We start from the raw sequence: 23,214 nt of genomic DNA, 5'->3' as shown, positions 1-23,214 counted from the left end.
ACAAGGGCACTTACACTGTCTCATTGACAACTGTGTAGTCCAGACAACGTTTACAGCTTTTCTGTTACTGTGGCTGGGATTTATAGGGCCCAGGACTGTGTGTTCACACCTGTGTGAATTGGTGTTTGAGCGTCTTTCTTCAGCATTATGCTGTTTTGTACTCTGGAAACACTTGCTGATGAGTTAATGAAATAAAAATTGGCCTGTCATACACCGAAAATAAAGAAAAAGTTTTGGCACGATTCGATAATATAGTTTCTTCTTAGCTGTTAACGTAATTCTGGCAGTTAACTATTTTGTAATCTTTTAGGGAGAAAAATTGAGAAATATTTGTGTGGCAGGGATCTTTGGCGCAAAACAAGCAGTAAAGAGCAGCCTGGGGTCTGTAGGAAGCATGTTATCTAATGTTTAGCAAATTATGTTGTCATTTAAACTTGTGCCTTATGAAATAATTGGATCTGAGCTAGTTTAGTGTTAACAGATTTTTAAAATAAGTCAGAAAACCAAATTGAATAGTCTCACAATACAATAGTTTAAAGTTTTGTGTTTTAGAAGATCCGGTACTTAACACTGATGGGTTGATGCTGTACTAAAAGCTTGGTTTATCTGACCCAGAGTTACAGCCATCCATCCACTGGAGATGCTTTCATAAACAAAACACAAATTGTGCTGGATGCAGTTCTCTGAAGTTGCACGGTTTGTTGCGAAGAGTCTGTATCAAAAAGGGTTTCTATTTCTATGCCTTAGTGACTCCTGATTTGGTGCTCAAAGGGATAATCCAAATCCACCTCCTACTGCTACACCTTTCTAAACATTTCTGCAGTACTAATCTGCCTTTAGTGAGCATGTGGCTATGTGGTGACTCAGATCAGCAAGCTAGCTTTTTCTGTGGGATACTTCCCTGTTTGATCAGCAGCCTGATCCAATTTATGTTGTGGTACTGACTGTTTTATAGCCACTGGTGGGCTGAGGGTGAGGGAAAGCAGAAACAGGGAATGAATTGCTGTTTTGGTGGCAAACTGCAGATAGACTACAAGGGAAAACGGTGTGTTCATTTTAATGCTTAGTGTGATCTGTAATGGATGTGTTGTAGGCAACTTGCCGTGTTTTTGTTAAGCCCACTGCATTTCAGCTTGCTGAATTGTAAACTGCCTAGGATTTGGTCAGTAACAGGGTTCCCATTACTTCAAGTTTAACCACAGCCGATTGTATGGGAGCCTGTTTGTTTATCCTTTATCGTGCAGGTGTGGGGGCAGGGAGGGGAGTAGGAGAAGACATATTCACTGGTTTTGAGTTCTGTAGTGTTGTTCTTATTCCTGAAAGATAAGGGTTTTTTTTTTCTTCTGCTTAAAACTTTAAAATGTGTTTGAAAGCATCTTTAACTCCCCTGTCTCCCCCCTCTTCCCACTCCCCCTCTTTTAGAAAAACTGTATCAAGTTACAGATTACATCTACTGAACATGATTTTGTGGTAATATTTGGAAAATGCTGGTTAAAGAATTTCAGTTGTGTATTGAGATTTTATATTTGAAATGGTGACTAGCACTAGATAGAATTTGTTCTGCGTTGTATAATTTTGTTTGTCTTTGTTACTAGCAACTGATCGAACTATTGCTTTCCAAAACTGAAAGAGCAAATCAGTGTTTGGTTTTTGAGAACAGTCACCTTCTGAAAAATAACAATGATCGCAATCTGGGTCCTTTCTTGACTAGCTGCTGCTCAAGACCTTTAATTTGACTTCTCCACCAAAAAAAAAAAAAGAAGGTGCTATTTTGGAGCTTAAGTTTTGGGGTTTTTTCCTAATCATTGCCCTTTCTCTCCACTACCCACTGATTTCAGTGCATTACATTCTAAGGTCCTTTTCTTTTTTTTTTTTTTTTTGTATGGGGGGGATGTGTAGTACAGGAGAAAATATGTGTGAAGCGTATGAGATGATTGATCTGCCGTGTACATTCACCTGGCATGTGATGAAGCAGTACGCAATTGCAGCATGCTTTTCAGTATAAAGTCCTAGTGTGCAGAAGGTAGGGTTACCTTTTTTGTTTTCAGTGGTTTTGCAGGCATGCACAAACTTATGACTATTTCTCTGCTGACAGACAGCCTCTGCTACAAAGTGCACACCTGAATCTTACCTTCCATGTACTTCTTTCAGACTTGCCTACTTCCGTCTATCTCTGAATATTTTGTCAAGGCTAAGTGACATGTTAATTGTTTTTAATTACATCAGGGTATCCTCTTAAGTTCTTTCCCATTGTCCACACCTGTGTGTTTCTGCTCCTCCCTGTTGTTAGATCTGACAGTTGTGTAACTATTAGTTTGCTGAGTGAGTGGATTGACTTGCCCTGTGTCCATGTGGCTGCTGAATTGGATGTAAGTAGGTGACAAGATGGGAGGATGGGAAAGACTGCCTGCCTGAAAGCACTCTGGGTGACTGGTGCAGTGGTTTGACCCAGGCCAGCAGCCAAGCAAAGGTATCCTGACCTGGGACCAGCATATTTCTATAGGCTGATGTCTTCCTTCGGTCAAGACAGGGATCAGGGTGGCATGCGTTTAGTATTACTTCGAGTCACTTGTGCGTGCTGGCAGTGTTTTCTATTACTTATTAACTTGAGTCAACTGTTTCTTGAGCAAATAGGGGCAAGGAGCAAACTATAAGGGAGTGCATGCTGTGAAGGAAATCTGTGATGTAGAGTTGGTTGTCGAATAGTTTTCAGGGACCTGACCCAAATCTGTGGTCAGCTCAACTCTTCTGGAAGCCCACTGAAGCGTGAGAAGGAAGGAGACCCCTATTCCTGATCTTCTCCCATGATCTTGGCAGCACATTCACAGCCACTTTCTTGAATGTGCTCTGGAGCTTCTTGCCTTCCCTAATGTGCCCAAACTCTAATTTGGCAGAACGCAATCTGAATTGCAAGGAAAAAAAAGCCAGGTTTAACTTTCTGTTAAGTGAATGAATTGAAGCAGGATTGTATGGGCATCAGTACGGGCATGATACCTTGTTTGGTTGGTGTTGATGGTAACACAGGAGAAGGATTTTTGGGGAATCTTTGCTGCCAGTGAAACTACATGATCATCTTGCCACATCCTTTCAAACTAGCTAGGTTAAATTGATGACATGCTAACATTACATGTGTGGTAATAGTTTTGTGGTGGTTTATGTATCTCAGCTAATTTACTGTGGGATTAGACAAATATCAGCACTGATGAGAAGCACAAGATGTCCCAGAAGAGGGGAAAGGAGGGAAGAAGGAGTGCCTCGGAGCAGTAGCCTGTAGTTAAACAGGTTCAGCTACGTTATAAAGCTCCACTCAAGGGGAAAAAAGGCTGAAAACAAGATCAAGGTGTTTGTTTCTTGCTTTAGGAATAATTCTCTCCGTTTACTAAGAGAGCTGTGGCCACTGCTTTTCGTTTGACCTGTGTTTCAGTTTTTGAATCTCTGAAGTCTAAAAGGTCCATAAAGAGGAGTGTAATAGACCTACTAATGCAACAGTAGAATGCCTGCATGCTTAAATCTGGGTATAAAAGTATAAGAAATAAGTACTTGATAACAGCATGTTATTCAGCCTTAGTTGTGTTTCTCTGCCTCCATGCACAAGTGTCTAGTTTTGCTTCTTGGTGGGATGGACCAGAGCTATGACAATGGCTGCTTCTATAGACCCCATCCCTCCCACCTTCACAGGCAGGCAAAAACCTGCACACACATATTTATTATATAAAATATAGTTATATTGATATATATTATATAATGTTATATCTAGTAAAAAAAATCTTAGTCTAAGTTGAAAAAGCTCTCTAAGATCATCAAGTCCAACTGTTAACCTAACACTAAACCATGTCTGTAAGTGCCACATCTAAACATTTTTTAATTATCTACAGTTTGGTGACTCTACTACTTCCTTGGGCAGCCCATTCCAATGCTTGGTAACCCTTCTGGTGAATAAATTATTCCTAATATTCAACCTAAACCTCCTTTGGCACAATTTGAGGCCATTTCCTCTTGTCTTGTCACCTGGGAGCAGAGACTGACTCCCACTTTGCTACAACCTCCCTTCCGGTAGTTGTAGAGAGTAGTAAGATCTCCCCTGAGCCATCTTTTCTCCAGACTAAACACCCTCAGCTCCTTCAGCTGCTTTGCATAGGACTTACTCTCTAGACCCTTCACCAGCTTCATTGTTCTTCTCTGGACGTGCTGCAGCACCTCAGTGTCTTTCTCGCTGTGAGGGGCCCAAAACTGGGCACAGGATTTGAGGTGTGGCCTCACCGGTGCCAAGTACAGGGGGACAATGTCTTCCTTGGTCCTGCTGGCCACACTATTGCTGATACAAGCCAGGATGCCATTGGCCTCCTTGGCCACCTGGTCCCATTGCTGTCTGCAGTTCAGCCGATTGTCCGGCAGCACTGCCAGGTCCATTTCTGCTGGACGGCTTTCCAACCACTTTTCCCCCAGCCTGTAGCGCTGCCTGGGGTTGTTGTGACTCAAGGGTAGGACCTGGCATTTTGCCTTGTTGAATCTCATACAGTTGGCCTTGACCCATCGATTCAGCCTGTCCAGATCCCTCTCCAGAGCCTTCCTGCTCTCCAAGAGATCAACACTCCCACCCAACTTAGTGTCATATGCAAGCTCACTGAGGGTGCATTTGGTCCTGTTGTCCAGATCATCAGTATAGATATTAAAAAGAACTGGCCCCAGAAGCCATCCATTGTAGCACTTCAGTTGTGTGTCATCTCACCATGTTCCATATTGATAACTGTCATAGTTTTCCAGCCTCACAATGGCTTCCAGCCCCTCCTGTTTGAGGCCTATGCTGCGTGCGTTGTTGTAGATGAACTTCAGCTGGGCAATTAATCCTGCCACGTTTTTGGAGAGAGGCTTTCCTATGTGGAGTTTGCAGATACGTCAGTGGTTTTTAGCACTTCAGTGACTCCTGTGTCTCTGCTGCCATGTGGATCTCAATCCCCTAACTCCACTGAGATGACAGACTGAAGGACCCAGACTTATCTCTAGAGAGTCTGGTTTTATCCCTTCCCCCTTCAAATACAGTTTAAAGTTCTTTCAGTGAGCCCTGCTAACTCCTATGCAAAAATCCTTTTTCTCTTTGAGACAGGTACTCCATCTGTTGCAGCAGGCATGGTGTCATATAAACCAACCCATGATCAAGAAACTCAAAATTATGTCAGTGACACCAGTTACAGAGCCAGGTATTAATTTGCTGGGTCTTCCTTTGGCGTTTCTTCTCTCATCCTTCTTTGCAGCTGGAAGGACAGAGGAGAAACTACTTGTGCTCCTGATCTGTTAAACAGTTGTCCCAAGGACACTATTATGCATACATTATTTTACATAGAAAAGAGCTTTCTCTATATAAAAAGTGTTCTTGATTACTTAATTGTGGTGATCAGATGACTGTATAAAAAGTTACTGCTTTGAGGTACTGAAACTTATTTGGTAGTTATCTATGCTTTCTGATATGGATTTGTCTTCATACCATTACATTAATATGGTAGGATTTTAAATATGCTAATAGTAGTCTTTATGAAGCAAGGGTGCTGCTAATACTTTCATGAATTTAGGGGTTGTCTGCAAAGTTTTTGAAATCCTCCAATCTTTTAAAATTGTATTTAATGCATTAACCAGTGTGATATACCAGTAGCAAATTTCTTTTTTTTTTTTTTCCTGCGGATAAAGATGCCAGCTTTTGAAAGTGTTTTGACTACACATATATGTGGTTAAATACATGGGGGTGTTTATAAATCTATCTATCTATCTATATATATGTATGTAAAGTAAGGAAAATGTATGGAGCTCATCCTTTGTACCTTTCTGTTACCAAAAGAAGCAGAATAATCTTGCAACTTCTGTCTCCTGTTCATGCTGAGACCTTGTGTTTGGTATTCCACAACAGATCAACACTCCAGAAAGACCTGTGTGAGATGGTTCAGCTCACTAAAAATGCAGAAATAGAAGTAGGAGAACCAGTCTCTTTCAGAAGTAATGATCTGCTAGCTTATCTCGATGGCCTGTGAAACCACAGTCTTCAAGGAATATAATCAGTGGTTTCTGCATCTTGTTTTGCTGTCTCGCTATATTTAACTATCTGTTACACATTTCTGGTCAAGACTTACTTATCTCCCTCTAATAGGATAGTTCTTAAAGTAGCTGCTGAGAGAAGGCTGAAATGAGTGAATAAAGAGTGAGATCTTTTCAGCTGCTTTTAGAAGGTTTATGTCTCAGAGACCCAGCAATCTGTCTAAGGTAGCAAGGTTTTTGTTTTCTGTAGAATACCACCTAGAAGAGAGATGGAGAGGGCCTTTTTAGAAGGTCATGGACAAAGGGTGATGGCTTAAAACTGAAAGAGAGTAGTTTGAGATAAGATTTTAGGAAGAAATTCTTTACTGTGGGGGTGGTGAGATACTGGCACAGGTTGCCCAGAGAAGCTGTGGATGCCCCATCCCTGGAAGTGTTCAAGGCCAGGTTGAGCAGGGCTGTAAGCCAGCTACTGTAGCATAAGGTATCCCTACCCGTGACAGGGAGTTTGAAATAGATGATGTCTAAGATCTCTTTCAACCCAAAGCATTCGATCGTAATATTCTTCTGCCCTTAATGAGGTGTGGAGAGGAAGTATAGTCCTGGCCTTTAAAAAAAAAAAGTATTACTGCTTAATCTGATACAGATTAGCAAGAATTTATCATATAGTATATTGAGCAGTGATAACTTGCTTGTCAGGATTTTGTCTTTGGAAATATTTGTTTTCCTCTGCTGAGAGGAAATCTAGGTTACAGTTGCTTCTGTGGGTTAATTATTATTGTGGTAAGGAGCAGAGTTTGAGAAAATCTTGCAGATGCTTCTTCCATGATACTGGGTGGTTGAACTACAGCTCTTGACACCATTTTCCATCCTGCTGTTTTTTGGTTTGTTTTTTTTTTTAGTTTCCCCACTCACATATACCAGAACCAGACTGTATAAGAAGGAATTTCAGTTTTACTATCCAGAGGCTGCAGGATGATTCATTTAATAAATGTAGGTGCGAAAGTGCTTAGATACAACCTGGCTACTTGGGTTTTCACGTGCACTATCTGAAAGTCCCTGTAAACAGTGCTCTGCCAACATCTGTTGCAGAGCTCAATGTCATTGAACCATTGTATGTTCCTTGGTGTAGTGTTTTTCTGCAAGCTTACTGCATTAGGCAGAGGTGGGGAAAAATGTATTAAGCAAATATAATTAGTGTTTTTGGCTGCTTTGGGCTAATTTCAATGCAAAATAACACGTTATTCTATACATGATACAAATGTTGAGAAAGGATTGCTTTGCTTTATGATTTTGAACTATACATACAGAAGTTATGTAGTAATGAGGACTGCTCTGATCACAACACCTGTCTGAGAGAATTAAACCACCATAAGCACAAGTTAGTGCTTGAAAATACCAACTTCATCTTACCTCTGCTTTGGAGACTTCAGTACATGTTCTGTAGCACACAGAACTTCATTTAGAATGTACTTGCTTCAACAGTGTTGATGTTGTTTAAATTTAGTCTATTATTTTGACTTCCATGTTAAATGTTAGCCTTAATTTCAATATTGTAACTTTTTTTTATAACAGTTGGCCTGTTTCTCTGGTGATGGTAGGGTTTTAATTGTAACTTTAATTCTGTGTCAGAATATGCAACTTCACAAATAGTCCTCTGTGTAAAATGATCTGGTTTACTGTTACTTTACCTTCTGCTACATGGAGTCTAGCAGAGCACTGCAATTACTGGCGTGGAAATTACTTACTTTAGTGTCACAATGCCACAGTGCTTTCAGAATGGCAGGCTGCCACTTCTGTGCAATGTTATGAATAGCGCATGAACTCAAGTCTTACTTAAAGATAGTATGTTAGGGACAGTTTTGCCATTTGCTGTCAAGAGTGTGCGGCGCTTTGTAGCTGAACAGATTGTGATAATGCTGCATGCCTTATTTGCATGTTTTGCAAGGTTTCCCCCTCTTGCACAGTCTGTAGGCTTTTCCTACTGTAATTCAATCACCTGCATAATACTCTGTGTCAGCATGATATGTCAGTAATATGATGCCTTGCAAGATTCTGTGGTTTTATAACTTAGTGCTCATTTATCACAGTCCTGCCTCAAAGTTGTCTTCATGTTTTCCTTTCTTATCTTTTCCCATTTACTCTGCCACTTCCTTCTTGTATTTCCTGCTTATCAAGGCTTTTGCCTCTGTACAAAGCTACGTGCATTGCTAGAGTCTGGTTTTGGTTTTTTCCCCTTGCAGTATCTACTTTTTGATCCTCCTGGTCAAAGTTGCATTCTTGAGACTCTACTTTTTTAATTACTCTAAAGGCCTTGTTTGCAGTCATGTTTGTGAATATTACTAAGGCAATCTTTGTCTGGGGTACCTGTATGAACTGTTGCTTTTCTTACTTTGGTCTAGACCATCCCTTGGCTGTTAAATGCTCAGCATTTCCATTTACCTCTATAAAGCCCAGGCCTGGGCTCAACAGCAGTACAAGGACATAATCTGCTTTGCCTTTCTGCCTTTTTGTCGAACCCATTGTTCATTCTGTGTAACAATATGCCCAAGATGTGCAGCTGTGAACCTGCTTAAAAGGAACATGGTGGGAGGGACTGATTAGGTACCAAATGTCACTGCCTCATTTCAGGAAAAAAAATTCTAGAGAACTCCTGGAATTTCTTCTTCTCCTACTGGAGCTCCTTCATAGTTCAGTAATTTCACTTGGTGAATGTTTAAGTTAAGAATTGATATTAGGTACATGTTGCAATAAAATAGCCTTTGAATCTGATTACTATGTGTGGTAGAGAACTATGTTGTGCAGTATGTATGCTAACTTGCAGATTTCATGTTTCAGCAAATACTTCTTCTTTAGTTACTTGTGTATATCTATTTACCTGATGGAAATTTGATTGTATACTGGCCCATCAAGCTTTCAGAATTTAATTTTTTATTCATTCACAGAGAAGCGTGGGATTAAATGTTCACATTAGTGAGTTGTGACATTATTGTGAATATATTTTGTATGTTCAATGTGACATTTAGGGACGTGAACTTGCAGTGCTGTGTTAAGAGCTGGACTCAATGATCTCAAAGGTCCCTTCCAACTAAACAATTCTGATTCATTGCTGAAAAACAGTAACTGTTTTAAATTGTGTGTAAAAGTTTATCTATGTTCTGGCCCAGCCTGATGTCCAGTTTCTAGGATTTTTTTATACTACAGTTGATTGATTCTTATTATTTTCTTGGATTTGTTTGTTAACGAATTGATCAGTAGAATCAGCTGTTTCCCCTGTGCTTTCATCTTGCTCTAAATTTTGCATAACTTAAAGCAGGAAAAGGCACCTCACCGTTTTGCTTTTTTGCCTTAGTTATAATGCGTTGAGTTTTATTATTATCATCTTGTTATAATACTGTGAGTTTTAATGCTGTGGAGGAAGGCAGAAAAATCTTGTCTCTGCTGCAGTTTGAAAAAAGTAATACCCTTGCTGTTCAAAATGCGTAGCGCAAATTGCATTAATCTGAAGTGTCTAATAAGTTGAATAAGGTTGAATTTAACCTACATGTTAAGTTAAGGTTTTTTTAGGCATTGCCTTCAACACATCAACTGTGAGATATAAAAATAGCTTTTTTTTTCAACAACTAAAACTATTTTTTTTGGCAGCAGTTTTAACTCTCAAGCTTTCTTAATTCTGATTGTATTTTGAATAGCATTTTCTAGAGTGTTTTCTTAAGTGTTGTTATATCCTCTTTCTCATTACAGGCGCCTCCACCTCAATAAGAAAGCCACAGACAAACAGCCATATAGCAAGCTTCCTGGTGTTTCACTTCTAAAGCCTCTAAAAGGTGTGGATCCTAACCTGATCAACAACTTAGAAACCTTCTTTGAACTGGATTATCCAAAAGTACGTATATTATTTAGTGTCTTTGTCCCCTTCCATGCCTCAAAAAGTCATATGAGAAGCTTGGGTGAGAACTATGCAACTTCATTATGTCTGGGATTGTTATTCCTTCTGCAGCAAATGTATAATTATATGTTTTACATGATGCAAACAAAACATTCATTTTTAAAAAGCTGTCTGCTGAGGAACATGTCAAGGGCTTAGGGATGAAACATATTCTACACTTCATTAGGATTTGCGTAGTCATTATCCCCATAGTGTGGTGTTTATAGATTGAAAGGTTTCATACTGCTATAAAAGATCATTTTAGAGGCAAGACATCCTCCTCAGTTGACTACTTCTCTATAACAGATCCTCCAAAAGAGAACTCCTAACTGATAGCCTTTTTGATGGTTCTTGCTGATGACACACCTAATGAGGAATTGCTCAGTGATGAGGTGGTACACCTCACCAGTTGTTGGTAGGTAGGAGAGTCTCCAAGCCACTTATTGTTGTTGGGAAGCAAATAGTTGTTAAAAGTGTGCATTGGCTGTTAAACACTCTTTGAATTTGTAATATAAGTGATAAGTGTGTCAGATGCTGTCCTTGCTCTAGGGAGCTTACAACTTAAAAGACAAATCTATCAATGCTTGCTGCATCATTCAGTATTTGATGTATGCTCCTGTGGGTGGGAAAAGAAATACACTTTCTACTGTGTATCTGCTGCTTTCTGAAATTTGAAATTTAGTTTTAATAAAAAACTGTTTTCTCAATTCTTCTCAAAACTGCATCTGACACTGCTGCTGCAGTTGTAAAAGGTTTGTGTAAGCTGTATTGTAAGTTTCCTTTTTGTATTCTGAGAGAGCTTTAAACTTAAATGCTAAGTAGGCAGGGTAAAACAAACAAAAATCCCCATCATTTGGAACTTATTAAAAGTTGGGTAGTTTTTCTGTAATGAAGCTTGGGGACCTTTTGAAAAGATTCAGGCATGAATGTATTAATCCTTTCAACTCCACAAAGTGCGATAAAGTGTGGCCAAGCGCTTTTTAAAACATACTTAAGGCATACTGTGTATGCTGTATGCCAATGTTGCAAACAATGCAAAGAACCTTCAGCAATATCTTAAGCTATTTTATGACCATAAGGAACATCAAAACATTATGCAGCTGAAACATTTGACATCAAATAAAACTTACATCAGAACTCAGAAAAACAGTTATGCTGGATCTTGCTTTTTGAGAGAGAGTCTCGATCCATAATTCTGATAATATATGGATAGCAATCTTAAAATGTTGCTGCTCTACAGATATCTAAATTTCAGATAACAATAGTGACAATCATATTTTTCTCAAGGAGAGTGAAAATACATGTGTGAATGCTTCAGTTTACTGGGGCACAGATTATACAGTACAAGCAAGATCCCCAAACCGTTTGCAAACACTTTCATAGTTATTGTGCAGAAGTACTTCTTTTAAGAGATTGACCACAAAAATTAGAACAACAGTATTGCCTGGTATTCAAAGTTCAGCTGTCCAGGGAGAAATTATTATGAAAATTTAAGATTAAACTTTTTCCGGTGAAGGTGAACTCAACCTGCAGCGATACCAGTTTTCTTTTGTGATACTCCATGTGTGAAATAGCTTTGTCTTGAATAGAATCTGATAGTGCAGTTTCTAAACTGAAGGACTTACACGTATTATTTTTATCAGTGAACAGTTCTTAGCTACTGTATGTATTGTAATTGTCACAGAAGTCTCTCTATTCATATTAAGTAAAGCTGATGGTAATGTTCATGTAGATAAGCATCTTTGGATTCCTTTTGCTTTTATTATACGTTTTGTAGTTCTTTACTTTGTTACTGCATACAAAGGCCATTTACTGTGATTTTTTTTTTTCTGTTTTCAAATATTGGAGTCTGAAAAGTGTTTTTGTTTTTTTTTTTATTTCTGGTTGAATTTCTTGGAGAACATGGCTATAAAATGCCATTGCTACTGTGGATTGAAGACTAATTATTTAATTACTAGGCAAAATAGTTTTATTTTACAAATTTAATTTGATGATCAATAAAGAACTAATTTCTTCAGTTATTTCTATGGTGTTCATGCTGCCAAGATTGTTCTGTTGTGATAGAAGGACATGTCTGTTTAATGATACAGGTATTTTACTTTTTAAATTCTGTTTTCCATGCTGATAAGATGGTAGAAACCAAACACTGCTTCCTCTTTGGCCAAACTGGCTTTGAGTTTGCATTCTGAGAGGTAGAGATGTGTTTGTCTGATAGTTTGTAGTGCTAGTGTAGTTAAAACAAGTCTTGACTCCCATTTAGTGGTTAATAATTTTAAATTTCCACAATATTCTGAATGCAGTTAGAGTAGTTGGGTGTTTTATGTATGGCAATACCACTTTTTAATTGAAAGTATGTATGTATTTAACATATCTTCTTTTGTATGAAATACTTCTTACTGAATAAGAGCATCAGAAGTTGTCATCACAGAGCCCATAGGCAGCTTTCAAAGTTCAGGTTACTTTTTGCTGAAGTAGTTTAGGGAAAATAAAGTCCAATTAGGTGATAGAATAGTATAAAGGAGAATAAGGACTGTTTTGAGCTACTGAAAGATGTGGTCCAAGAAAATTGTTTCTTGTTGTGATTGAATTTTTCAGTCTTGGGCTGTAAGAATGGCTTCTAGGTATCTTGACCAGAAATTTGCATTTGCTGTATTTTATTATTTGTATTAGAGCTCTAATAGCTTCTAATAATTCAGTAATTTTGACAGGGGAAAAAAAGTCGTCTCAGGTTAGAAGTATTCAAGGAATTTGCTGTTAATGCAGAAACAGAAGTACCTTTGTCAAAGCATGCAGAGCAGCCTCAACGTTGAGTGATTCTTAAAACGCTATTTCTTCACATGCCCTCTGTAGCTCGTGTAACAAGCATGGAGCTTGGTTGCTGACACAGCTACAGTTTTCCCTTACCTCTTGTTGTTCTTTCAACCATTGCTTTGTTAATGAGGAATATACAGATGCATATACATGTTCCTGAGCTTAGCTTTGTTATACAATTAGGTGCACATGTGTACTTATACTGGTGTCTGTGGGTTGTCTCCCAACTCTATTCTGCCTGTGTATCTACAAAGTTAAGGAGTGGAAGATGTAGTTCAGAGGCATGCAGTCAAAGTGTATCACAGCCTCATTCCTTTAATATTTTGAGTGCTGTAATTTCATTGAATATAATATTGGATTTAAGATTCGTATGTGAACAAAAATGGAAGAGGAAACAAAAATGTTACCTTGTATACTAGAATGTGTTATTTCATTGCTAATAGAAACCCTTTGATAACAGAGAAAATCATGTTCTTCAGCAGAAGAGTTTGAGATACAGCCTGGTTTCTTTCTTCTCAAGTGCATTAAAAAATACTCATTTAGCTGTAAAACAACCTCTTTGGTTTTAATTTTATAACAACACTCCTTATTTTTTTTAGTTTGCTACTCTATTAAACTTTATTCGTAGACCGTATGGATATTAACTGTATGTACATAAATATATATGTGAGTGTGTACATTTTTGTTTTTACTAGTATGAAGTACTACTCTGCGTACAAGATCATGATGATCCTGCTATTGATGTGTGCAAAAAGCTCCTTGGCAAATACCCAAATGTTGATGCTAGACTGTTTATAGGTAAGCAGTGCAACTTGAAGGTGGGACTCTTGTCAAATGTTAGGTACTCAACTCAATATACAGTATTCTAAAATTAGTAGATATCTTGTTCAGCTCGTGTTTATTCTGTAGCTTAATTACCAGTTTGGGGTAAAAAGTATGTTTGTAGTCACAGTCTGTGACATCAGTCTAAGAAAACTTTAGGAAGAATGGTTTATTTAACCCCTACACTTTTTCCTTCTAATTTTAAAATAGCAGTTTAAATTCTGTCTTTGCACTGAACTAAATGTGCAGGAAGTGACTTTGAATTGTGGCTGTATTTGAGCTTGAGGTCCTGCAACAATACTTTTTCCTCTGCTTAGGCTGTAGAGCTCGTTGTTTGCTTTATATTTGAATTAGTGGAGGGAGGGTTTATTAGAACAAGGTAGTCGAATGTTGTTGGGTTTTTTCTCTGGTATGAAGCAAACTGGACCACGTCTGTCAGCTGGATGCAAAAGAGTGTGTCTCTCTTTATTCTGCTCCTTTTTCATTTTTTCTGCTAAAATTATTGTAGAGTATAAGGGTCATAATCGTAGTCCTAAGAAATAAGAGATAATAGTTACCTTACAAAATATTGTAATAAGCTTTGTAGTTTTACTGTCCTTTTAATTACAAGAATCTTTTTACTCCTCCATTTTGAGGAAACCTTTGAATATTTTTTCCCTTTTATTTCTCCTGTTATAGTAAGATCTAAAATATAGGCATGAAGGTATACTGAAAATGTAAATCCTTTGCATAAAAATGGAATTTAAGAATTGGCGGGTAAACATTTACTCTTCAGTTAGTATATCGAAATAATTTCGGTACTGTGTCTGAATTCCAAAAAACCCTTTACATTATTTGTGAATGATGCTTGTATTTTTTAGGTGGCAAGAAGGTTGGCATCAACCCCAAGATTAACAACTTAATGCCTGGCTATGAAGTTGCCAAATATGATCTTATATGGATTTGTGATAGTGGAATCAGAGGTAGGCGTGTGTTGTAATGTTCTGACTCTTGAGTTGCACTTACTCACTGTAGGCAAGCAGTTGTTGGAGACTATTTTTACTGAGAATATAAGTAGAAATTAAAGTTTAAAGTCTGGAAAAAATATTTTTATGGTATAAAAAGGGGTTAATCTCTAATTAAAGGTGAAAATACCTTTAAAAATACTGTTCAAACTGTTTCCATTGTACTTATTGTTGATCATAGTAATTGTGTTAATCACTAATATTATTATTTTTCTGCCACTTTATTCTTGCAAAATACTGTGCATCAGAGTACATATGGTCTTGATAGTGGTAATAAATTTAGAATTAGTGTCTCTCCACATTAGTCTGCTAGTGACGGAATTACTCCATGAACCGTCTTTCTTTCATTTGTCATTTAGTAACGCCAGACACACTGACAGATATGGCCAATCAAATGACTGAAAAAGTAGGCTTGGTCCATGGGCTTCCCTATGTTGCAGACAGACAAGGTTTTGCTGCTACTCTTGAACAGGTGAGTAAAATGTTCTGGGGGAGGGTTTGGTGTTTCCTTTTTTTTTTCTTGCAAAACCTTGCTGACTGAAAGCTATATTGTGCCTCTTGTACCTTTTGAGTGAAGAAATATTTATTTTCAGCTGCAGTCACACTGTAAACTATCTAGGATAACTTCTAAATGCTCCAAAATTCCTCTGTGATGCTCTGAACATTGATTCAGTATTTAAGTTTACAGTACGAACAATAAAGATTATAGGATGAAAATTATGGATTTGATTTTCAAAATTATTAAAACCAAAGAACACTTTCCAGTGCTTAGTCAGAAAGCACAATTTTGATGTCTGAAAAGGCACACAGAAGTGGCCATAACTCAAAGTCCGGCTTGCACAGTATCTTATTTCCAGCAGGGTTTACAAGCAGAGTCTTTGAGGAGAGTAGAACAAAAGCAAGGCTTATATCCTGTTTTCCAATAATACTGTCGTAACTTTCTGCAACCCTCAGCTGAGAGACTTCCTGAGCAGGAAGCAGACTTGCATATTTACTAATCCTTGATATATTAATATTCTAGTAAGAACAGATTTCTTATACAATCATTTCCATTGTTCCTTGCAATCCATACAAATTTTGAATGTCTGTAACTTTACCAGGAAATTCACTAGACCTATTACAGGATCCACAGGATCTTGTTCACTCTGACCCTTGCTCTTCTGTAGTGCTATTTCATGTCTCCTAATACTTGTGTAAGAGAGAGTGAAAAGTTGATTCTTATCCACCATCTTCATATAACTCATTCTGTCCTATTCTCTTCTTTTTCAGTAAATTCTCATTTGTAGAACAAAGAAGTTGAGTTTTCTTGTTTCTTTCTTGTATCTCAAGGCGTGTAATTTAATCAGCTATTATTGTGAGCTGGCGTGTATTAAGGCATTTTGTCTCCAAAGCTAACTGATGGGAATCAAAGACAGAAATGTGAGAGATGAAAATGCAGTGATATTCAGTACTCCATCATTGCAGGGAGTGAGGGATGCTCATGTGATTTGTTTCTTTTTTTTTTCCTTTGTTTTTTTTTCTTTTAACAGTACAAAGTCTGAATTTCCTCTTACAAGAGAAAAACACAGAGGTTTAGCACAAGTTTCTTAGTACTGCTCGTTGCTAAAGCAAGAATATGGTTTTTTGTTAAAGCAGGAATTACAACTCCTGCTTCTATATTCCTGGAAGAGCTTTTTGCTTCCAGATCCAGTATACTGCAAGATGAGCATGCCTTTTCTTGAATGAGTTACTGTAAGACCAGTGTGAAGACAGTCTATACTAAGAATAGTAGCAAGAGGTGCTAGCATTCATTCCCACTGTTGTTTTGTAGGACACTCTTAAGTTACTGAATCTTGTAAAAAGACTTGCTGTTGTAGTTTAAGCCCAACTGGAAATCAAGCACCACACAGCCACTCACTCAACCCACCCCTTGTCACCCTCACCCTAGTGGAATGGAGATGAGAATCAAAGTAAGACTTGTAGATTGAGATAAGAACAGTTTAATAATTGAAAATAGAGTAAAATACAGCAGTAATTGTAAATTATAATAATAACAACAATGATAATAAGAAAGGAAAAACAACTGATGCACAACACAGTTGCTCACCACCCACTGACCCACGCCAGACCCCCCTTCACGAACCCAGATTGGCCCCTCTCCTGAGTAACTCCTCCCAGTTTATGCACTGGGCATGACATTCTATGGTGTGAAATATCCCTTTGGTCAGTTTAGTGTACCTGTCCCAGCTGTGCTCCCTCCCAGTTTCTTTTGTGTACCTCCACACTGGCAGAGCATGACACAAGAAAACTAGAGTCCTTCACTTAGCATAAACATGACTTAGAAAAAACCCAAAACATCAGTATATTATCAACACCAGTCTCATTCTTAGTCCAAATCACTGCACTGTAGTAGCTACTGAGAAGAAATTAATTCTACCCTAGCTGAATCACAAATTTAGTGTTTTCACTATTGCTGTTTGCAAGTATGCTAAGTAAATGAATTTCCTCTGCTTCTGTAGAAGCATATAGTAAGTTTCTAAGAACATGTATGCAGTAATGCAGTTAATTTTCACAAGAGGAAGGAGAGAACCTGTCTGTTGGCTATCACCAGATAATATAATAATGCTAGTGATTAGTCCATTGCTTCATGGTTTTTTAATATGTATATATTCCCTGAGAACAACCTCAGTCAATTAGAAATGAAATACCAAATGACGTGCAGTTGTTCAATATGTGAATATAAAACCTGCTTATAGATTTGTAAAAACACAGCCAATAATAACACTAATAGATTTCTCAGATATGATGATACACTAGAATGTAGAAAATTCTTAGAATGGTAGTAAAGATCTTTCCAAATACGCTTTCATAATTGGTCACATCCAGCACTTTTATCCTCCACATGTGTTCAGAGCAGAAGTTGTCAGTGAGTAGCACTCAGATATACAGAGCTTTAAATGCTTATTTTTGTTTTGGCAGGTTTATTTTGGAACTTCCCATCCAAGGTCATATATTTCAGCCAACTTAACTGGCTTTAAGTGTGTAACAGGAATGTCATGCTTGATGAGGAAGGATGTCTTGGACCAAGCTGGAGGACTGATAGCTTTTGCACAGTATATTGCTGAAGATTATTTTATGGCCAAAGCTATAGCTGACCGGTAAGATGACTCTGAACTAAGCTTGTGGCTTTAAATGTAGTTTAAATATTTTTTCTTTTTTTTTTTTAAAGTGGTGCATATTGTAAGTGGAGGTATTCAGGTTAGTTTCACTTATCTATATTAAACATGTTAATAATATGTGCTTTATCCTGTCAGTATAGTCTTTTAGAAATAAGTAAGCCATGTCATTGTCAATTCCTTTAGAGAAAAGTTTTTGAGAACTTGGTTTAAGTATTTGGTTTTTTTCCAGTGAAGAGTCTTGATATAATACACTTTTTTTTTTTTTGCCTATATCCATTGTAATAATATGGCACAAATGCCAAAGAAACTTTTCAAGACTAATAAAATTCTTGTGTGTTTGTTATCTAACTGGTGTTTACATTTCTTATTTGCACATTTTTATAATAACTAATTCCTTTTTCAGGGGCTGGAAATTTGCAATGGCCACACAAGTTGCAATGCAAAACTCTGGTTCATATTCTATTTCTCAGTTTCAGTCCAGAATGATCAGGTAAAATTTTAATCTTTACTTCTTTTAACACCCATCCCTGTCATGTGCTTCTGATGGGAATGAGCTGGTAATGAGAGGAAATACATTTTCCAAGCTAATTTGATCTAATGCCCAGTATACTAAAGTTCAATGTACAGCTCTTTCTTAGTGCTGGGAGAGAGGCACTAACTTTCAACAGGAGTATGACTAACACAAGTATTAAAAAAAAAAATAAAACCTCCCAACCCTCAGTACCTTTTAAATGGTATCTGCAGTATCTTTGGAAGGGAGATTTTTTTAGAGTATTTTATTTTGAGGTGTAAATTAAATAAGGTTAACGTTTTCAGAAAATACCATGATGGCTCATTTTATGAGGTGGGTGAGGAGGGAATAATGAATAATGCAAAGTCAGAACTGTTTTTTTTTTAATCTTTCCTAGGTGGGCCAAACTACGAATTAATATGTTGCCTGCCACAATAATTTGTGAGCCAATCTCAGAGTGCTTTGTTGCCAGTCTAGTTATTGGATGGGCAGCTCATCATGTGTTTAGATGGGATATAATGGTATTTTTCATGTGTCACTGCTTGGCCTGGTTTATATTTGACTACATTCAACTAAAAGGTGTTCAGGTATGTAACTTCATTTTCTTTGGAGGTTATTAAAGTTACTATTACCATCTACTTTAGAAAAAAGCTAAGACTAATTACGGTAATAAAATAATTCTCTTGACATGAAGGAAATTACAGGTCAAATCCTGTTACTTCTCAGTCTTCCAGCTTCATTTATAGTAGCGTGAAAAGGAGCAAGTGTGCTTGGTTGCCATTTGGTATTCTATATTCACTTGCCTCTGCGTAGGCTCTGAAAGTTTGTCCATCTGTCCCCTTAATCTTCATGTTTCCAGTCTGTTCTACCTAGGCATATTCAGAAATTTTAAGCTCTGTTAACAATACAAGAACAGCAGCCTTGTGAGATTTTGTTTTGGTTCGATTTTCTTATCTTTGTTGTCACAAAGTGTTATTTGTATTGAGGTGTATATGTACTCTTAAGTACATTTTTTACTCTATTTTGGCAATAATAAATCTAGAGGACAGTTGTAGCCTACTTGTAAAAATAAAATCTTCCCATTACTAGAAGTGAGGCTTTTCACAAACTTTTATTATAGAAAAATGTCACAAATCAGAACAGCATTTATTCTCCTAATGCTGGAGAAACTATTTAGACTATTTTCTGTTGTGACCATATGCCATACAAATCAAATCTATAATTACTTGTGTATGCAAACTTATCAAACAGTTATCATACTGGAAAATATTATTTTGATAGTCTTAGCACATGGTGGAAATAATAAAATTAAGGCTTGTGTTGATTCTGTAGGACTCCAGAAGGTCTAGTAGTCACTTTCTGATTACTCTTTTCATCATGAGCAGCATGGAAAAGATCACTATGCCTACTCATCCTCTTCTGAAGCCTCCTTAATTTCAAACTCTGCATGTAGCTGGAAGTTCTCAAAGGAGCAGAAAATATCAAGATGCTATAAACCTTGTTTCTTAGTCCTACTTTTCCTATGCAATAGGCTGAAGACTTTATTTGAATTTCATTCCTCTGGGAATGTGCAAGAATGGGCTGTATAGCTGCTGGGGTCTGTGACAAAAACCTGGTGTCTCTGCTTGAACACAGTTTTATAAGCTTAAGAGCTTATAAAAGCTTCAAAAACGTGCAATTGCCACACTTTTCATTGCCTGTTGCTCTACGTATAGGTCTCTCTCTTTTTTTTTTTTTTTCAAACTTTCTTGGTCATTCTGCCATGCTCTTGAGGTTTAATATGGGTAACTGTGTCTTGAACAAGAAAATATTCTCGGCTTTTAAAGAAAACCACTATTGATATATTAATCTGCATAGTAAACTTTAGAAGAGATTTATCTGTAACAAATATTTTAAATTACTTTAAAGTTTCTCTTGAATAATCAGTATGTTTAAATACTTTTTTTTTTTCATGTTTTTAGGGTGGTGCTCTCTGTTTTTCAAAACTTGATTATGCAGTAGCTTGGTTCATCAGAGAATCCATGACAATTTATATTTTCCTATCTGCTTTGTGGGACCCCACTATTAGCTGGAGGACAGGACGCTACAGATTACGTTGTGGAGGCACTGCAGAAGAAATTCTTGACGTATAGCCACACATTTGTAACTGTGAATGTCAAAAAGAGAAGGGGGAAAGAAAAGTATTATAAATTGTTTATATACTTTTAAGAAAATCTACCTTCATTAGTTTTATTACTTGTATGTTTGGTATCTGTTCTTTAATTTATTTTTGCATGGCACTTGCATCTGTGAAAATACATCTGTAGTCTTGGCCAAATGGTACCTTGCTCCTCTGTACAAATAGAAATGGAGAGAATTGGTCCTGACATCTACTTTCTGTAAGAATGCTCTGCAGTAAACTTTTTTTTTTTTTTTAAAAAGTATCCTCCTGGATGTGAACAGCTTCTTACTCCTTGGTATGTTAGCCTAGCAAATCTAAGGTTCACATAGCTATTTTCCAGCTGGATTGCACAAGGCTGTACCTAGTAAAAGCACAGAGGTACAGCTGATTTTTGTTTTATCCCACTAAATTGAGCTAGTAATGGGACCTTGGGAAAGAAGCTCTGAAATGCTTTATGCCTACCTCTTGTAGTTGCTGCAGAACAATATGAATAGAAAGGTAAAACTGCTTTGCAAAAACAAACTAAAGCTGGAGTCTTGTGTATATATGTCCTATATGTATATAGGAAATATTTTAATCATTGCAATGAACCAAAAGTGGACTGTGTTTGATAGAGCTGGAAGGAATTACTGGTCAGGCATGTATTGTGGGCATCTTTTGGCCAAGTCTGATCTGGTTCTGTCTTGAACCTTGTTAAGCACTGTGCTGTAACTAGCCAAGCAGATCTCCTCAATACTTCCATCCTTTTTTAAGGGGTATTTGTTTTTTCCCTGTGAGTGAATGCATTTATTGGGGGGAAAGGGTTGTGTGTGTGTTGGGGGGCGTGGGGGGACACATAATAGGGGATAGAAGGGAGCAGAAACACATTTCAGAAACATTTCACACGTGAGCTATTTTCTTACACAATGTCTTAAGAATGTAATTTCATGATGCAGGTATTTACTATCTTTTTAAAGTGAACATACACACCTATACTAGTCATAATTAAGTATTCAATTGCAGTAGATATTGTGAATATATTAAAGGGCCAGCTGAGTTTGCTGTTACTGATTAAAATTGTAGTCTTAATTTAGATATCAAAACTAAGTCTACTCTTGGCTTTTTGCCTTCTACTGTTAGTCTAGCCTTTAAATTGGACTTCTGTATTCCAGTGGTATGACTAAAAGGACTAGATTATAATGCATGCCATGTTTTTCCCCCTCTCTGTTCCCTGTACCTTAGTTTTCAACCTCATTGTGAAACTTCCAGATTTGTGGTGAACTGGACTTGTTTTCTTCAAACACTTTTAAATTAAAAAAAACACAGTGAAGCTAGAGAAGAATGTTGCATAAGCCTTTTGTTTTTATAATTGTATTTATGCTGCTTTACTTTTCTTCATATGGAATAGTTTACTGTCACCATGAATGTGAGCTGCTAATTACAAGGTTATGTCAACAAAGCAGCTTTAAAAGTTGGAGGATGATGTGTAGCATATTAGCAATAATGACATGTATTTATAAAAATGAACTTTTTACCTTACTGAGCCAATCCCTTAGCCATCTTATGGTACACAAGTACAATATGTGTGTGTGTGTTGTAAAACATACTCTGGGCCAAGATGCTTTATCCACCTTAATATCTCCTTTGCCTTATGATAACATGGAACTCTTTTAATGGGCATTTCTGTATGAACAAAGGCTTGTGATGCATGCTTCATTCTTTTCATGTGAATCAGGAAGAAGCACTTTTCCTGAGGAAAGTTGCACACTGAAAGCTAGTCTAGTTGTGACCCACAAAAACATTCTTCTTTTGATATTGTTTTGACATAGTTGAATTTTGCTGACAATGTTTGTATCTTCATTTGTTTCATGAAGTTTGATGCCATTCATTGCACTGCTAAAGTGAAGCTTAGCTTGCTACTTAGCTTTATGCTGATTTCTATGCAGGCAATGGAACAGAACCAAAAAAAAAAAAAAAAGGCTGAACAGACTTCCTTTTAAAAAACCTGGGTGGGGATAATTGTTTAACAGGTGCTTTGGTATTAGTAGAGCCATCTTTGGCTATGAAAAATAAAGCTTCACTTAAGCAAATGGTTTCATTTGGGTATTTGATTGAAGAAATAGAAACCAGCACTGTCAAATGTTATAGAAGATGCTGCAACAGTACTTCTAAAAGTTATAAACAGCTAATGTAAAGTTGTGTTGATCTACAGATGTGTAGAATACACCATGTTTATTTAAAATAATTGTCTTGTTTTTTCTTTTATTTAAAAATAAATTTTGAATACAATCTGTTTGGACTACAGGGTTTTTTTTCCTTTGTTCAGTGATACTGTAATGTGACAGCGTTAAGTATTTATGGTAGTTTTAATTGATTTCATTTCTAATTAGACTTCACAGCAACAAATATGTGTGTTTTGTTTTGAGTTTTTTTACAGTTGTACCATCTCTTTTGGATTTTATATTTAGCTGAAATTAACTTACATGTGCCTAAATCTGATTTTGAGTTATCCTAAATTTTTTAGAATAACTTTAGTGTATAAAAACCTCACAAGTGAACAGAGTACTTCTCTGTCTATTGTAACTAGTCTGTCTAGATTAAGATTTTAGAGATGATACACATTGACATCTGGAAGTAGTATTGATCTTTTGCTTTCAGGTACACTACCAAGAAAGCACTTTGCACTTGCTTTGCCATCTGACTTGGCTTTTTTTTTGTCTCTTCCCTAGCCTTTATGAAGATTTTCATGTGAAACTTAATAAGAGACTGTGTTTATGACAGAGTTGTTGGAATCTTGGAGGCATAGCATAAACGAACAC

General features: G+C 37.1%; 1 protein-coding gene across 2 annotated transcripts in view; it reads left to right on the top strand.

Moving 5' to 3' along the window:
- UGCG (UDP-glucose ceramide glucosyltransferase) overlaps positions 1–22,684 on the top strand; it is a 30,783-nt gene extending 8,099 nt beyond the window's left edge. For both annotated transcript variants that reach the window (XM_064642775.1, XM_064642774.1), the window contains exons 2-9: positions 9,766–9,907; positions 13,456–13,558; positions 14,443–14,544; positions 14,946–15,058; positions 17,545–17,723; positions 18,148–18,234; positions 18,653–18,842; positions 20,217–22,684. In XM_064642775.1, the coding sequence (XP_064498845.1) occupies positions 9,766–9,907; positions 13,456–13,558; positions 14,443–14,544; positions 14,946–15,058; positions 17,545–17,723; positions 18,148–18,234; positions 18,653–18,842; positions 20,217–20,387 (1,087 nt within the window). In that variant the 3' untranslated portion in view covers positions 20,388–22,684. The remainder of the gene's footprint in view (positions 1–9,765; positions 9,908–13,455; positions 13,559–14,442; positions 14,545–14,945; positions 15,059–17,544; positions 17,724–18,147; positions 18,235–18,652; positions 18,843–20,216) is intronic.
- Positions 22,685–23,214: the final 530 nt, after the last annotated feature.

Source organism: Pseudopipra pipra, chromosome Z (assembly GCF_036250125.1).
Source record: "Pseudopipra pipra isolate bDixPip1 chromosome Z, bDixPip1.hap1, whole genome shotgun sequence".
Classification (NCBI taxonomy): domain Eukaryota; kingdom Metazoa; phylum Chordata; class Aves; order Passeriformes; family Pipridae; genus Pseudopipra; species Pseudopipra pipra.
Note: the sequence above shows the minus strand (reverse complement) of the source record. Positions and strands in the feature narration are given on the sequence as shown.